At 33.8% G+C, this 19,316-nt stretch overlaps 1 protein-coding gene across 6 annotated transcripts in view; it reads right to left on the bottom strand.

The window, feature by feature from the left end:
* Positions 1 to 19,316, bottom strand: part of SMAD2 (SMAD family member 2) — a 79,511-nt gene that overhangs the window by 29,314 nt on the left and 30,881 nt on the right. For 4 of the 6 annotated variants that reach the window (XM_023531263.1, XM_023531272.1, XM_023531271.1 and 1 more), the window contains one exon: positions 17,897 to 17,965. The exons of the other annotated variants lie outside the window; for them this stretch is intronic. In XM_023531263.1, the coding sequence (XP_023387031.1) occupies positions 17,897 to 17,965 (69 nt within the window). The remainder of the gene's footprint in view (positions 1 to 17,896; positions 17,966 to 19,316) is intronic. 6 annotated transcript variants of the gene reach the window in all.

Below are 19,316 nucleotides of genomic sequence, written 5' to 3'. Positions count from 1 at the left end.
CATATATGTAGAGGCATAAACACATGAATAACAATTTCTCATCAGAAACAGTGGAAGCCAGAAAACAACGGAACATATTTAAAGAGCTGAGAGAAAAAAAACCCCACCTCAATCTAAAATCTGTAACTAACAAAAATGCCCTTCACAAAAGAAGTCAAAACAAAAACACATGTTCAGATAAAAACTGAGATTTCATTTCTAGCAGATTTTGCACAAAGACATGCTAAAGGAAATTTCTTCATAATAAAGAGAAATGACAACAGATGGGAACTAAATCAGAGAGAAAAAAATAAGAGAACTAGAAAGTAGAAGCGTGTAGGTAAATGTAAAAGATATTCTTCCTGCTCTTAATTTCTACAAAAGGGGGATGACCAATTATGGTAAAAATTATAAGTCTAAAAGTACGTAGATGTAATTTCTATGTCAGCAGAAGCAGCTGAGTGTATTAAAAACAACTATACTGTTGCAAAGCTAAGGATGCATAGTCATTAGGAAAGCCACCCCCAACTCCCAAAAGGCAAAGGATACAGCTAAAATGCATTTGTAAAATTAAAATGACCTACTAAAAAAATATTAACCCCAAGGAAGCAAAAATACAAAACAAAAAAACAGATGACAATAAAAAATAGAGTAAAAGTGTAAAGAGTAAAATCCAACCATATCAAGAATAATGTTATACATAAATACACTACATATTCCAATAAGAGGCAGAAACTTGTCAGAATGAATACAAGACACAAAATGTCTACAAAAAAAGATGTACTTTAAATAAACTGACATATCAAAGGAAGAAATGAACAAATCAGCAATCTCAGTTAACTCCTTGGATATACTACCAAAAAAAAATAATAATCTCTACGTCATAGAAGAGCTGCACAATACTATCAAACTCCTCAATATATCTGACATTTATAGAATCCTCTTCAATTGTACATGGAAACAGTAAAAGAGAGAAACAGAGAGAGACAGACAGACAGAAAGACAGCCACACACACACACACAGAAAGAAAGAGAGAGAAAGATACTACATTCTGGAGCCATAAAAAAATCAATTAATTTTAAAACTCTGAAATCTTATAGATTATGTTCTTTGGCCATAAGAGAATTAACTTAGAAACCAATGACTAAAAGATACTTAGAAAAGTTCTAAATATTTGGATGTAAAGCGCCTCTCTGGCAAAGTAGTGCTAAAAGGGAAATTTATTGCTTACACGTTTATGTTAGAACACAGACATGTTTTAAAATTAATGATTCAATTTTAATTACAATGATATAATTGTAATTACCACTGTACTAGAGGTCTTGATGCAATATGGCAAGAAAAAGTAAAGACAAAAATATTGGAAAAGGAAGAAATAAAACTGCTTTTTTAAGCCAAACTCAAAGAAATAGAGTAAAATGGTAGTTGCCAGGGGCTGGGTTGTGGGGGAAATAAGGATATGTTGGTCAAAGGATATAAACTCCCTGTATAAGATGATTAAGTTCTGAGGATTAATGTACAGCATGGTGACTATAACAATACGGTATTATATATATGAAAGCTGTTAAGACAGTAGATCTTAAAAGTTATCAACACACACACAAAAGTAATAATGTAAGGAGATGGAGGTGTTACCTTTATAGTGGTAATTATTTTGCAATATATATGTGTATCGAATCATGTTGTAGACCTTCAACTTACATATATTATATGTCAATCTCAATAAAGCCGGAACAAAAAGTCCACTTTTTTTTGGATGATGACATAATTGCTTACATAGAAAACCTCTGAAGCAACTTCCGGAATAGTGAATTTAGCACTGTTGTAGGATATAAGGGCAACTTATAAAAATTTATATTTCTATTATAATAGCAGTAAACAATTTGAAAATTAAAAATTTAAATTCCATTTACAGTGTCAAAAAACAAAATACTTTGATTAAAGGTTTATTGCAAGATGTATAAGACCTGTACACTAAAAACTAAAAACCTTGCTGAAAGATATTAAATAAACCTAAGTAGATAAAGAAATACACTATTATATAGTAGCTGAAGGAAACTGGACTTTGGGTGGTAATCATACAATACAATATATAGATGTCAAATTATAATGTAACTTAATTTTAAAAAATCCACTATATTCAAAGATTAAATTACTCAATATTATATCTATTTTCCCCAATTCCCTAATAAAATTTGGTCTATTTTTTTCAAATCCATTGCAATCATGATTTCAGCAAGATATTTTTTTTTTAGCAATTGACAAGTTTATCTAAAATGTAAACGAAAATGTAAAGATCTTGAATAGCAAAAATGATCTTGAAAAGAATTACTAATACACATGACATGAATGAATCTGAGAAATATTTAGTTGGCTGAGAGAAGCTGAACATACTGAATGATTCCATTCACATAAAGTTCTAGAAGAGGCAAAAAAAAACTGAAAATGAAAAAACTCAAACAGTGGCTGCCTCTGGAGGAACCACTGCGAAAGAGTATAAAAGAACTATCTGGGTACTTGAAATGTTCTATATTTTGATACAGTGTATATGCATTTGTTAAATCTAATCCTACTGAGCACATACATGATTGTCTATTTCACCATCTGAAAATTTTACAAAATTAATAAATACATAAATAAAACAAGAAAAACACAAAAGAACTCAGACAATGAAATAAAAATCGGAATGGGGAAGTAGCAACAAAATATTCATATGGTAATTTAGTATACGATAGAGCTCCCTATAAACTGATATGGAAAGACTTCTAAAATATATTAAGTGAAAAAAGCAATTATAGTATGTTACTCTGTGTAAAAAACAGACAAATAAAACTATAAGTACTTGTATATGCATGCAGGAAAAGACACAGACACACACACATAGACACCATGCACAGTAGTTACCTGAGGTAGGGAGAGAGAAAGGACTTATCAGTGTTTGTCCTGTTTGTATGTATGCATGCATGCACGTGCATACAAAAATATATAGATATAACAGATTTTTAAACCATATGAATGTTTGCCTTTTATCAAAATTAAATGAAACAAACAAACAAAAAACATCGCCACAGAATTAAATGCAAGTCTGGTCAACTGCTTCTAATCTTAGAGAACTAAGCATAAGTATAAATTGTTATTTCCTATGCTTCATCATTTCAGTTCACTTTGGGCATTACTATAGGAGACAATAAAACGCCAGCCTAAACCTTGTTCATTATCTGCTGGCGCAAAATCCTCTCTACCTAACAGGGGCCTTTGGTACCCATTTTTTTCCACATGCATTTATTTCAAAAGCCCCTTCCCAGGCATCTTTGGACTTAATTACTAATTCTTTAGGTAGGCTCAGAAAACCAGGTCAATTTTTAAGGCCTAGTAGTCTTAGGGATTTAAATCAGGCAGTTTTAATCACCTTTTCCCTCCTTCCTTAAAAATTGATTCTAACTACATTTCATTTCTCCTCTAAGACTTTGAACTCCTAAAGGAAGGTCTTTGTATACCTACCACCTAGCAAACAAGGTATCTGATGACTAAATTAGTATTTTTATAGCATAAAAACTGGATAACAATGTTGCTAGTCACACTAAATCATATTTTAAATAACAGTGGGGAAAAATGACACTCTCAGGTTTTCAGTCTGTTAATAAGAAGTGGCAAATTATAATTGCAAGTATGCACAATTCCAAGAAAATATTAAAAGAAATGAATGCAGGAAAAATGTTAGAGAATTAGCACTGATTATAACAACTGATTGAAAGACTGACTTAGCATGTAAATAACATCACACCAAAAAGGTCAATTGATATGGGGGTGTGTTATACATGTTTCATAGTAGTTTTAGAGAAAAAAAGTAGGAGAATCTAACAACACAAGACACAGACTTCAAAAGAACTTCAGTCATGGGTAGCGTTCAACACCACAATCACAATAGAAACAGAAAATCAGTATTAACACTAACAGCATCATTCATTAAACTGACGTTATAATCTCCTTGGTTATGGAGTTCAATATAAATTAGTCTTCTGATAAGTGTAAGTTTACACTAAATTATGTTTCTACACATTTAAACAGTATAAAGAGAAGTCCACAAGAAAGTCTACATTACTCAAATCTGAAAAGCATGAACAACAATCTATTTGTAAGTAAGAACAGAAAAGGATAGGTCTGAAAATAAACTAATAAAAATACTTGCTAGGTATAATCTATCATATAGTCTCCCCAAAAAGCATCATCATCATCATCATCATTATTATTATTATTAAACTATCGCCAACACATTAGTTCAACATTTCTTAAATTTATTTGACCATCTGATTTCAGGACATTCTAAAAATTTCCATGCACTGAAAAATACCATGCTAATTGGTTAAAAAAAAAATTGGTCTCAGATAAATTCTGCCTGATCAAAATTTGATATTGTTCACTAAGGAATTAACACAGATTACAAATATATGTTGAAATATGTTGAAATAATCTGTTGAAATAACAGACCATAAATCGTCTACAATGCTGTTCCTGCATCAATACAGACAAATGAGTAAGCATGTCCATGTTAGAATCTCATGCAAAGTTCTGCAGTTCTTTGTATAGAACATAAATTCTTAAAGGCAGATTATTCCTATCAACTCTGTAACCTTCTTGCTTACGTAGAATTAAAAAAACTGGGGAAGAGAGGTTGGAACAGGTATTAAGATCATCAGGACACTAAAGTGCCAAAAACATCTGTACAGCATACAGTGTATTAGTTCATCATTGGACTAACCAGATGACTTGGTAGTAAACTTTGGTAGAAATCCTTATAGAATTTCCCTAGTATCACTTTTACAGTAAGCATCAGTAAAATTAACACATTAAAGCTTTTCTGCATCTAAGAATAAACTGACCTTTAAAAACTGAAGGTAAAATTTAAGGACTAGTATACAATTTATCAATTACATACATGCACAGGTATTTTATACACACATCTACATTAATATTTTGTATCCTGGGTTCAAACAGACATTATGTTTGTTAATATACTTTTTGAATTAAGGACATGTATATTTATTCATATACTTATTATCGGGAAATAAAAGAGAAGCAATGATAACTAAGTTCAAGAAAATAACCCTGACTTTGAGGACCCACAGCACAGAATCATACAAACCATTAAATGAGTTTCACAGTTCCTGCCATATTTGCATGCTTTACGGCAGCAAACCATGAAAGGTAATAAACCTACACTTTACCAATTTATTATTTTTCATGACCTTCTAGTCAAAAGAGTGTATTTCTTCTACAAATCAAAAGAAGAATCTAGGGTTGTCTCTGTGGAAAGATTATAAAGCATGCTGAACACTGAATAAAATTAGAGGAGTTAACAAATTAGCAGAATAGTATCAACAAGAGAAACTTCACTTGAAGTTATAGCTCATAATTACCGATGTACTCAAGAAATAAGGGCATCTACAGAATAATTTATAATTATCCATCCACAATTATTTCTACTTAGGACATAACAGTCTTTTCATTTTATATATGACTAGTAAGACCAAAAGTTTATATTTTTAAAAGCTCAGGAATCAAGAGCTGATCACTGTAATAAAAAAAGTCTCTAATTAACTACAAGTGCTAGATCTGTCTCTGTATTTCATGACCACTACACAGCTAAGGGATGGGGAAGGAAAAACAAGAAAATGCCTACCTCCTGATAGTTTTTACCTTCCCTCCATCACCAAGAAAGGAGCTTCAGAAATAACCTTGACTCTAAAAATTACCAAAGGATACAAGGGAACAATTATGAAATTTTTATTGGCTACAGAAAACTTACTGCAAAATTGCCAATACTTACTTTAAGCATCTGCTATGTACCTGGCACGATTGCAAATACTTTACACATTATCTGATTTATACTCATATCAACTCTATAACGTGAATTAACATTACCATATTTTCAAATAAAGAAATAAATGTAAGGAGTTAAATAACTCAAAAGGTCACAGAGCTTTTGAAGTAAAAAGCCAGGATTTATGTCCATTTCTGGCTGGCTTAAGAGCCTAAATTTTTCAAGGTACACATCTGCAGAATGACAGCTTAAATCAGTGGTTTCAAACTTTTACAGGAGTACAGATTGACTATGTTTTCTTATTTTCTGTATCCTTGATTCTCTGGCATTTAGGGCCTTTATCCTGGAAAGACTGTCCTTCCCAGGGCTACTTTCTAAAAATAGCAACTCTCCCTCGAGAGCTCACCTTTTATACACAAACTGTCCCACATCAAGCCACTATTCCTCCCTAGCCCTAAAGTACTCTACAGCCAGGTACTGGACAACTAGGAACCATCTCTATAACCCAGAGCCTGCTGAAAATTATTCAAACTATCCAATCTTAATCTTACTCAGCATATCTTCCTGGCATTACCTATTCCTTCCCTGAAAAACTCCAAGGCTCTGGGCCATCTTCTATCCTTGCTCCTCTACTTATCAATCCATCTTATTTTTTCATATATTAAAAATTACGCTGCAGATACCTCAAATCTCAACACTGAAGCATGCATACGTTAACTAGAGTTCATTTGTTTTGAAATCAAATTTATATGGTGTCAAACAAATCATAATGGTAAACTTTTTCTGAGTTTTATCATACACATAAATTGTGTAACCCTCAACTCTGTCAAGAATATCCATCCAGAAAGTACCTCGCCCTCCTTTCTCAGTCAGTCCGAGATCCCTGCCTCTATCCCCCAAGGCAATCGCCGATCTATTTTTTTTTTCACTGTAGATTTATTCTCTTCTAGAACTGGCTTTTTTGACCCAGCATAATGATTTTGAGATTCATCATGTTAATCTATATGACAGTAGTCCATTCTTTTCAGTGCTGTTTTACATTATATAAACAGACCACAATTTGATTAGCCATTCTTTTACTGATGGACACCTGACCTGTTGCCAGATTTGGGGTATTATGAATAAAGCTATGAACATTCAAGTAAGTTCAAGTCTTTTTGTGAACATATGCTATAATTTCTCTTGGATAAGTAACTAGAAGTGAAATTCTTGTGTCATTGAGTAGATGCATGTTTGGTTTAATAAGAAATTGCCAGACCTATTTTCCAGAGTGGGAAGTATCATTTTATATTCTCTCCCTCAATATATGAATGTTTCTGGTTGTTCCATAGCCTCACCAACATTTGGTGTGGTCAGTTTAATTATAACCATCCTGGTGGTTGTGCATTGGTAATTCACTGTGGTTTCAATTTGCTTTTTCCTGATGACTAACAATATTGCACACTCTTCTTCCACTTACTTACTGGCCTGTTGTGTATCTTTTTGTAATGTATCCAAATTGTGGGCCCATTTTTTTAATCGGGCTATTTCTGTTTTCACTGTTAAGCTATAGAAATTCTTTATAAATGTGGATACAATCCTCCTGTCAGAATGTTTTACAAATATTTTTTTCTACCCTGTGATTTGCTTATCCATTTCTTAACAATGTTTTTTGATGAGATGCTTTAACTTGATGAAGTCTAACTTTCAACTTCCTCTACTGCTTTCTACATCCTTAAAAACAAAAACAAAAACAAACAAAAAAAACCTCCTTTGCCCACCCTCAAGTAACAAATATATTTTCCTATACAAGTTATAAAGTTTTAGCGTTTAGATGAGAACTACAATTCATCTGGAAGTTTTGAATGGTGTAAGGTGGAGTCAAGGTTCTTCCACATGGATATCCATCCAGTTCTTCCAGCATTATTTGTTGAAAAGATTTCCCTGTCCCTACTGGATTGTTTTTGCATCTGTCAAAAATCAAATAACTATAGAAGTATCTGTTTTATCCCATTTATCTGTTTGCTTTTATGCCAGAATCACAGTGTACTAATAACTGTGGCTTCATGAAAAGCCTTAAAGTCATATAATTTAAGTCCTCTGTGTTGTTCTTTTTCAAGATTGTTTTGAATATTCTAGGTCCTATGCATTTCCATGTAAATTTTAAGGTCAGAGTATACATTTCTACAAAAAAATTTTTTTAGAGTTTGATTTGAATCAGATTAAATTTGGAGAGAAATGATTTCTTAATTCTACTGAGTGTTCCAATTCACAACCACAAGTCAATTGCTTGACAGTTCCAACGTGTTGGTCCCCAGTGTCACCGCTTAAAGGGTCATATTTTCTTTGTTCTTCATATATTGTGCAGAACCTGGAGATTCCCTTCTGCAGCTTTCTCCTTGCTAGGATTTTCCCCATTCTTCAGCAGTTGTAGTTGTCCAAATCCCAACCTCTGGTTTTTCAGGACAGATAAACTGTGGGTTTTGTATTAAAATTTTAGCCCTCTTGCACATTCTACATGGATAAAAGCTATAAAAACAAAAAATTCACTCCATGCTATTCCCTTATTCCAAGTGTCAAATCCCCTCCCAAATATGTCTATTTTTGTTTACTCTCTAGTGGTTCCTTTTCAAATTTTTATTGTTAAAAATTACAAACTTTTTAAGTTTTTAAAATTAAATTGTTATCTGAGGGACTGATGAGCCTGGTAAAAGCACGTCTGGTTCTATGAGAAGCAGAACTCTCCATTTGTTTAATCTTATTTCTCTCATCAAGGTTTTGAAACTTCAGTGTAGAGATCCTATGTCTTTAAAAAAAACTGTATTCCTAGGTATAACTTTATTGATGCTACTATTCATAAAATTACTTTAATATCACATCCATTTGTTTGCTGCTAATATTTATAAAAATACAACTGATTTTTATACATTGAGCCTGTAAAGTACAGCCTTGCTAAATGTACTCATTTGCTTTAGTGGCTGCTTTTGCAGATTCCTTACGGTTTCTTACATTACCAAGTTGCCTACAAAGAGCAAGAATTTTGACCCATTCTTTAAGATCTTTATGCCTGTTATATTTTGTTTTCCTGACTCACTGCACTGGCTAGGTCTTCCACTGATGTAACGAATTAAGGATGCAAGAGTGGACATCCTTGCCTTATTTCTTATCTTAAGAAAAACACAATATTGTAAGATTATGTATATTCTTAGCTGTCAGTGTTTCTTAAATATCCTTTATCAGACTGAGGAAATACCACCTCAACCTGGAGTTTTCTTTGTGAAAAATATTGATTATGAATTCAGTTTCTTTAAAGGATATAGGGCTGTCCAAATTTTCCATTTCTTCTTGCATCAGCTGGGGTAGCATTTAAAAAATTTGGCCATTACAAATTCAATGGCTTGAAGTTGTTTACAATATATACATTAAACTCAAAATCTATAAATCTAGAATGATAATCCCTCTTTCATTTCTGACGTGGGTAATTTATGGTTGTCAGCTCTGTCACTCTCTTTTTCTCCATCAGCCTAATAAGGGTTTATCAATTTTATTTATCTTTCTAAAGAACCAGCCTTTGGCTTTGTTATCTCCTCTGCCTCTTTTCTAGTCATTAGTTTCTGCTCTAATTTTTATCATGGCTTCCTTCTACTTACTTTCCATTTTCTTTGATCCTTTTTTCCGTTAGTTTCTTAGGTTAAGTCTTAGGTAACTTTTCTAATATAATTAAAGTTATAAATTTCCCTTTAAGCACTGTCTTAGCTGCATCCCACATAGTTGATGTTATAATTTAATTACCATTTAGTTTGAAATCCATTCTAATTTTTCTCATGGTTTCCTTCTCTAAATAACCCATGGGTCAAAGAATTGTGTTTTTTAATTTCCATTTTTTAATAGCTGTCTTATTGGTATTGACTTCTAATTTCATTCTACTGTTGGCAGAGAACATACTGTTGATTTTAATCTTTTAAAATTTATTGAAACTTGAACACTTTTTAACAGACTGTGTATTATACTGATGCTGAATTTAGTTATTCTATAAATATGAAGTAGGTGGTTAATAGTGTAATTTAGATCTTTTATGTCTTTACTGATTTTTTGGTCTAACTGAATTCCGACTATAATTGTGAATTTGTAATTCTGATCCATTAATTCTATTGAATTTTGCTACATGTATTTTTAAGCTTTTTTATTAACCAGACACATTTATGATTGATTTCTTGATGTCAGCACTTCAGAGATGTCATTTTACAGTCTTCTGACCTCCTTACTTCTGAAGAAAACTCACTTGTCATTCATATCATTGTTCCCCTGTATGTAACACGTTTTTTCACTGGTTTGCTTTCAAGATTTTTCTCTTTCATGTGTTTGACTAAGTTGGACCTAAGTTTGGTTTTCTTTTCATTCATCCTGCTTGAGTTTATATGATGGCTCTGACTCCTCTTTTAATATCTGACTGCTGATAGTTTCAAGTCCCACCACGCCCTCATATCTCAAATCTGAGCAAGATGGTAAGAAAACCCAGGTGCTCGTCCTTTGGTGTTGGTGAGAATTTCAAACCAGACAAGCCTTACATACAGTGCAAGAACTGTCACTCTAGCCCCACGTCTCCTATTACTGTTCCCTCAACTCATTTTTAGACCAGCTTGGGATCCCCAGAAAGCATCATTATATGAACAATAATCCCTTCTCATGTCCTCAGGGAACATGTTTGGCTTCATCAGACTCAAATCAAAATCGAATTTGGGGAAGGATCCATACCACATACAGTTCACATTAATTAAGCACTTACTATGTATCAGGCACAGCACTAAGCCCTTACACACATTAAATCACTTAATCCTCCAGCAACACCATGAATTAGGTATTGTAATCCCTATTTGACAAATGAGGTTAAGGAAGCACAGAGATAAAACAACAAGCTTAAGGTCATACAGCTAGTAAGTGGCAAGGAGAAAGGCTGCATATAGTTACTAAAAAGAAACAAGTAAAAACATAGCAAGACAAAACTAAAACAATAACTTTGGTATAGTATCCCAGATAAAGGAAATATTTATTGGATATGCTTAATTAGAAAAACTAAAGATTTCACTATAAGAGTTATTTTCTCAGGGAAAAAAATTCTTTGGACAAGTAAATTGGTAGAGCCACTCCCAAACTGAAACGGGAGCAGACAACAGAATTTCCACAGTCAGAGTCCTTCAAGAATAAAATTGGTACTCTTATTCTTCTTTGGTTTGGTATAACTCTTCTTAGAAGCAGAAGGGGAAGGAGCATGTAATGACTGAAAAAATTTTCACCTTTACTTCTACATATCATGCTGAAAATAGCACTTTGAGATCTTGCTAGATGCTTCTACTGCCTTTGAAAAATAACAAGACATCTTGAAAATAACAAAACATCTCACATACAAAGAGAATAGTCCCTACCACTGAAAAGATTTAAGTATCAATTCTAAAAATAGTTGCTTGAAATATTTCAAGTCCTTCTAAACAGAAACTTTTACTTAAAAAAAAGTTAACATTAGGCTCAGGAATATTTATTTTAATTATGTAGCTTATGGGATTTTAAATTTTATTTTAATATATAGTCTGTTTTTAACAATGAAAAAAATAGTATCTTAAACAAAAGAAATTCTAACAGAAAATGTAAGTATATGTCATTCCAATTTTTTAAATTAAATGCATAAAACTTAAAACGAGGATTGCAATACAGAAAAAAGTTCTGTAAAAACTCAACTTTTTAAATCATACATTTTTGTGATGCTTATACTGGTTTTTAGGAAAAATTTTTTAATCTGACAATTTTAAAAGTTAGCATCCTACAAAATAATTCAACTCATTTGTGTAGCACTTTGAAGGTGACAATATGCTTTATATGATGAGATTAAAATGTTTATTTTTAGGTCATGTACACAGACTAATTTATTATTTATACTTATTAATGCAAACTATATGAGCCATCATATAAAAACTACAGGGAAATTTTTTGAAGTCAAATTATTTTTCATTATAAATTTTTGTTCACTATCTAATTCTGAACTTTCACATTGCCCTTAACACAAATATAGCCTCTCTTCGCCCCCTCGCCCCAAGTGGCCTAACAAACTTGGACAGAAATAAGCCACGTTTGGGAGAAATTATATCCTCTTACATACATATAAAGCCATGAAGATAGAGCGAAGTTCATAAAAAGTCTGGAATAAGGGAGTTAATTAAAAGTGTTACATATTTCAGTTCTAATGTAAGCATTATTCATGATCATAGCTTCATGAGAGCCTCAAAACTAGCATTTCAGAGTGTTTTCCATAATAACCCAAAAGCAGAGCTAAAGTAATGCTGAGTTCTGAGGAAAAAAAATATGTTGGTAATAGGAGAAAACTCTATTTATAATAAAATAGTCTCTTTGGAAATAAAGCATCATCAGATAATTTAACAAATATCATGGTTGTATATTTTGCGTTTAGAAAAAAATGTTGTTTTGTCAAAATGGCACGTATTCCATGTAGATATATGTAACATCCCTCCATTCTCTCCACATATTCTACTCATCCCCAGCACCACTAAATATGGATTCCCAGATTTTCAAAAGAATACAGTTTATTCAACAAGCTGGTTTGAGTGAGCACTCCTCTCCTATATCATTACCCTCAAACTACTTTCCTCCTTTCTGTATAAAAATCTCAAAGAAATCCCATGGCTGTTCTAAGTCACACCCACTCTTAGGAAATTAAAAATTTGCCCTGATGCAAATCAAAATTTTATTCTCATTTAATTTTATTAACACCACCTCCCCGCAAGGACTCTCCAGCTCTTATTTAAGACTCCTGTCAGTTATCAGACAGAAGGAAGAGGAGCTTTAGAGGACAAGGGAACAGTCTTACAGAGCTGACTTGATTGAAATCTGAAGTGATAGTTATGGAGTGGTGGGGTCCTGTGAAAGCCAGAAGCCCAAACTCTTACCTGCAGTTAGTTCCTGCTGCAGGAACTTCTCTAGCTAGTCTGCCTGGGTCACTTTGACTTTCCAAGGTAGACCTCTTGATCTTTTCAAGACAAGTCAACTTCAACTACCATAAAGTCTACCTGGCCCATAGGAAAATCCTTGCATTTTTGAACATCGAACTCTAAAGGTGCAGGCCATTCCCACTGTGCCCTTTCTTCATTCTGATGCAGGAGAATCTCCAGCTGACAGAAGTCAGGTACCCGTTTATTTATCTCCCAAACTTTAGCACATGCATGTCAAACTCAGAAGTTCCCCAGAAGCCTAGCAATATGGATGAAAGAAAGGGGAAAAGCCAAAGCATATACTACTTAATTCTCATATGGAACTCCCCTGCAAACTTTATCTTTTATTTATATCACCTAGAGGTGAGTAATGGGTTAAGTGTAGCAATACTTGTCTCAGGAAATCTTTTCTGCAAATCCTACATGAATGGTATAGCAAACACCTCAATTTTGAATGTTGGTTACTTGCAATCTATTGTTCTCAGACTTGGGGGTCTCTGAATAAATACCAGGAGATTTCCCATTTTAACATTATTATTTCACAGTTTTCCTTCCAGGTAAGATATAAGCAGGTCATGGCAGGTCCTGCTGCAACATTTAGGGGTTGGGGGGGGGGTTGGGGGGTAGGGGGATCGACAACAAAAAACTTGTTCAAAGACAATAGAGAGTTATTAAAGTAATGAGATCCTTATGAACTAAAACCTGAGAAAAACCTTTCTACATGAATTGACAACTGCCTGCCATTTCCTTCTCTGGGGTCATTTGAAGATTATAGGTTCAGGCTGAGGATCAGGCTTGGTCTGGGAAGAGTAACTCTACTGAAGAAAATAACAGTAGAACTTTGGACAACCAGAAGAGTCTCCCCACTCTAAGGTGTCTGCCAGATTTTAAAGCTGCAAGCAACAGGAGTCTCAAGAGCCAAACTCAAACTATGGAAAGGGCGATATTGGAGAGAGTAGGCGATGGAGGCTTTCCATCAAAATCCCAGGAGAGCCCTATTGGCAGAAAAGGGATGAGCCAGTGGTAGACTAAATCAAATTAAAATGGCACCAAAGCCCTAAGCCAGCCAGCTCAGTCCCTGATTAGATTAAGGTGATCAGACTCTCTACCTGACATAGAAAAAGCCAAATACACAAATACACTTTGGAAAAAGCATCATTTGCAGAAGCTGTAATTCTCTTATATGCAACCTATGAGATACATGTGAGTGATAATCACAAGCATGAACAATTACAGAAGCAGACAGGGGCTTTAAAATAACTAATACAAATATATTAAAGAAAATTCAAGATGGAGAATTTTAATAGAGAGTTGAAATCTATAACAAAGGGACGTAACTAAAACTGAAATATATAATATTTGAAATTAAGAACTTTTCAGGTGTTTTCAACAGGAGACTGGACACGGCATGAAACAGGATTGCTAAACTCAAGATTAGGTCAATAGAAAATAACCAAACCGAAAAAGGGGGAAAAAAATGAAAAGAACACAGCATAAGGGACATGTGGTATTCTAGTCATTTTAGCCCAAATACAAGATTTAAAGCAAGACTTCAGGATATGCTAAACTGTGTTTTATTATTATTTTCCGTCTCCACAGCCCATGTGTGGTACTGTCGATGTCAGGTCTTTTTAATGGTGGTACGCTTACCTATATCACCAGTGGAGACGATATAGCCCTGGAAACACTCTATTATAAGACAGGAAGGAGAAAGAGTAAACAGTATAGTTAAATGTTGTCCCCGATTAATTATGATCTTCTCAGAATGTGGTTAGTCACACAGGAATGGTCTGAGCAAGCTGGAATGGTTCCTGATAAAACTAGAAACAGACCAAGGATGCTGGGGAAACAAAAGATGGTTGTACTTTTTAAAATGCCTATTATTTTAGCAAGGTTGATAAATGTATTCTTTAAAGCCAATATGTTACATTAATGGAACAAGAATAAAAATGTCCTATGTAAGGACAGATCATATACATGAAAGGGCTTTGAATACCAGGGACTTAGAACAGGAACTCCCTCAAAAAATTTAACTGTAATGTAGGCACCAGGTAAAGGTTAAGGGGTCTAGTAAAGTGTCACAGGACCCCAGACTGCATCAGAAGTGCTTTTACAACTTATACACAGAACATACGGAAAAATGACAAACTGGATGCTGAGACAGATAAAAGCTATTACCCATAACTCAAAGTTCTAATTTGCATTTATAAAGTTTCATTGTTCTAATTGATTTTATGAAGAAATGTTACACATGTGAATTAATTAAATTATAAATGTTGAATAATGCAATGTTGCCTGGCAGAACTTTTTCTAAGCAAGGATAGACAATACAATGTAATGCCGATGACTTAATGTGAGTTCTTAGAAAAACTGAAGGAAAATGAAGACATGGAATATCTGTGAATATTTCAAATAAATCATATTCATAGCTACAGTGCTGTATAGCTTACAAACCTCACATTATTTCAAAGGACCCAAAAATATACTGCCAAAGTACTTGGATAGTACCACCCCCTTTCACAGATGAGGAAATAGTAAAAAGAATATTCACATGCCCCAGGATCCATACTCATCAGTTTAAAAAGCTGACTAAAAAATAGGTCATCAGTCTTTAAATTCAGAGTTCCCTCCATCATTGTACTCCTTGCATATTGTGATATACATAAAAATACACACAGACACATCATCTATATCAATGTATAACTGAGTTATTTTTACTCTCTTCTGAAATAATGAAAAAGCACTTGTTTAAGAAGAATTGAAGGATATCATAGTTTGGGTTTAAAAAGACTTCTCTTTAGTTCTCTCTAGGTTATCTAGAGAAGTAAAAGGGTAGGAATATGAAATTAGAAATAAAAGTTGACAATCTACATGAAGTTTACTTCAATTGCTCTGATGTTTAAAAATTTAGAAGATAGCAAACAAAATTCAAATGTCAATGATGGTATTAAAAAGAAACACATTATCCTGAAATGATACATAAGACGCTAGTAATACAATTACCTCTGAAAACTGAGTGATGAGACAGGTCACAACAGGGATGGCAAGGAGACACTTTTTCACTGTATTAAACTGTGGTTCATTTCTGAATCATGTACATATATTAATGTTTCTAAGGAATGCACTTTTCGAAACCAAAAACAGATATATTTTAAAAGAATGTTAAGGAAGTAAATATACAATTGTTCTTTAACAGAAAAATTGACTTCAGAGGGAAAAAAAGGTAAAGACAAGACTAGTCTAAGTACTGCCCAAAAGTCCCATTTAAACATTTAACTGTGCTGCCTATAAAACATTCTTTTATATTAAATATTAGAAAAAATTATAGGACATTTTTATTTTTAGGTCATCTATAAATAACCACTATATAACAATTTGCTGTATTTCTCTCTGAAGTTTGATGATTAACATTTTTAGAAGTATGTTTTATCAAATTAAGAAAATTCCTGTTTCTAATTTAACAGGAATACAGAATTTTATAGAAAGCTCTTTCTAGATCCACAGAGATATCAGAGTTCTTAAATATGAAGTATCTCATATTAATAGATTTTCTGTAGTTGAAACTTTCATTCCTTCAATCAACCTTACCTAGTCATAATTTTGTGGTTCTGTTTTGAATAGTTTCTGACATTTATATTTTTTGTATCTATTCTTGTAAGACTAGTACAAACTTTTCTTTTCCTATTCATGTTCAATTCTGGTATAAAATGAGTTAGGTAAGTTTCCTTTATAGGAGTTAAGGAAACCGTGGGTTAGATTGTTTTTTTTTCTAAATCTTTGCCGTGATAGACACTACTGAAATGAACATCAGAAGTCTTAACCATATTCCTGATTGTTCCTTAGGATGTAAGATCAAAAATGTGATTACAAGGTCAAAGTACCACCTTAGGAAAGCCCTTATAATTTATGTTTATGAAAATAAATTCTACATTCCTGAACATGAAATTGCCGTTTTAGATACCACAAGCCTTTGCTTTTAGAGTCTCCATCCCCACCACAGTTTCAATTTTTGCTGTACTGTAGAAAATATGCATTGAAAGCCATTTTTCTTCTGATTCACTGCCTAAATATCAACTGCCATTCTGATTTTACAACTGAGTAGTCTTCCATTCCTCAGTCTCGAAAATGTTTGAGATGGAAAAGCTTCGTGAAACTTTATTCAGTTCATTGCAGCTTAATAGGAGTTCTACCCATGAATCACTTTATGTCACCACATCCAACAGTGGGAAGGAAGCAGTGACATATAAGTGTAACAACGGCTTCTATCCTTTCAGAAACAAAGCTAGGAAAGTGGAGTAATTATGCGAAGGCAGGTTAGAGGGATAAAGAGCCAGGACTGTTTCCGCCCTAAGTTTACTTCCACTCTAACATTAGGAGGTACAGGCTCCAGGGGAGTTAGAGTCAATGAAACAGATCCTTTGTTGGAAAACATTTGCCTTATTTTTAAATTAAGAAATTTATGTTTCATGTTTTTCATCAATTGAACTTATGTGCTTTTAGGCTTGTAAAACCTTAAGGTATTTTATTAACAACTTGCAATTCTAAGTAAATGAGCTTACATTAAATCTATTTTGGATCTCATTTGAAACAATTTTGTTTAAACTATGGTTTGGATTTATCCTTAACAGACCGTTTCCACCTCATTCCCCACCCTTTACGGTCTAAATAATTAAGAGTTGACTGAATCTTTAAGGACATTTAGTAGTTAAGAAATGACTACTAATTTGATACAATGTAACTGTTCTACTTAAAACAAAGCAAATAATAAAATACATGGCACCAAACTGTAGTGTAAGAAGCTTAAATTTTTTGATAGACAACAGCCAATATTAACAAATCCACATTTCTTACAACATAAAGAAACATAAAATTAGCAAGATTCTAAGCTTCAGGGAACTTTTGATAGTGAAAAACAAGATAATGGACAACTACTTCACTTTCATTAGTCAGGTGAAAGGGTGAAAAATATTTTTTTAATGGTGAAAAAGTGGTAGAATATCAAAAAGTCTCTAATAGGCTATAAGAAGAACGGAAAACAAGGGGGAAAAATCTGACTAAACTGACCTCCATAGTTTAGATACCCATGTCTACAAGTTTTAATCAGTAGTTGCTACCTACCGTGTCTGTCTCCTTAAAGGATATGGTGGCATAGCTTTCCTCTCAGGGTCTGTTCTGTCAATATCCACACTGCAATAGCAATTTGAGCCTTAGATGAAGCTGAACAAAAACACGGCCCTGTGTCTTCTTGGATCCCTCTGATGAGGGAGATAACAGACTAACTGCCTCCATTCCCTCCATCTCGCAACCATTTTCCTCGCTGCAGCCAGATGCTGTACTTAAAATTAATTTGTTTTATGAGTCTTCTTTACCTAAGACTCTTCAATGACTCCACCCTCACCCAATCATACTCAGGTGCAGTATGAACTTCCCAGGACAGCATGCCATGGTTCCTTACTACCTGCACAGACTCACTCCTCCCAAGTCCCACCTCCCATTTCACATGGCCAGGACACAAGCTCACTTAGAACACTACACCAGTCCTCTCCTAACGCCACACTCTAAATACCACAGTGCCCCTCTGGATGAAATGGGCTTCTCCTAAATTCCTCCTTTACATCCAACAAGGTTCAATCCAGGCACTCATCTTTCTCCAGAAGGAAATTTTTCACAGGCCACAAAGTAGGCAGTTTCCCGCCTTTGGACATAGTTCCCTAAGTAAACATCTTTCATAATACCTACTGTGCCTTATAAAATTATCCTTTTTATTTTTTAAAGTTTATCTCTCTTACTAGAAAGTAAACAACTCAAGGTGCTGCGTGTATTTTAACTCCAATGAGGAAGAGCCTAACACATATGTAGTAGGTATTTGTTAACTGAACTGAAATGCTGGTACTACACCATGAACAATTAACAAATAGTTTGATTTATTCTTGGCCGATTCATCAGCAAGTCCTATCAGTTATACTTCCACAGGCCCAGTCCATCCTCTAAACATGTTAGCACAGCCACCACAGTCCAGCCTGCAGCGTCTCTCATTTAGATTATTGTAATAGTCTTCTCCTGATTTCTCTGCTTCCAGACCCACCATCCATTCTACTACTGCTGCTACTATGACTATTACTACTTCCCACACAGACATTACGCATACACCACATGCCCCCACCATTTGTCTCCTCTAGTAGCCAGTGATCTCTATAAAATGTAAAAGAATCCTTTAAAAGTGATTTAAATTTTAGAAATCCATTTTTAAAATCTTTATTTATATTCTATTACATTTAGACTAAAATTCAAACTCCCACAATGACCTAAAATGCCCATCTCTACTGGGCTTTTAAATCCTCCATTACAGTATCTCCCAACTCAACGTCTTTTCACTGGTTCTTCCCTGTGCCTAGACGATACTTTCCACAGCTTAGCTTAAGCATCACAATCTGATCCAAAGCAGCTTTTTTATCCCGCAGTCATTGTCTTCTTTGTACTCATTATCATCTCAAATTATATTAATTTGTCCACTTGTTTATCATGTACATCTATCCCT

The sequence above is a fragment of the Pteropus vampyrus genome, unplaced genomic scaffold (assembly GCF_000151845.1).
Source record: "Pteropus vampyrus isolate Shadow unplaced genomic scaffold, Pvam_2.0 Scaffold3, whole genome shotgun sequence".
NCBI lineage: Eukaryota > Metazoa > Chordata > Mammalia > Chiroptera > Pteropodidae > Pteropus > Pteropus vampyrus.
Note: the sequence above shows the minus strand (reverse complement) of the source record. Positions and strands in the feature narration are given on the sequence as shown.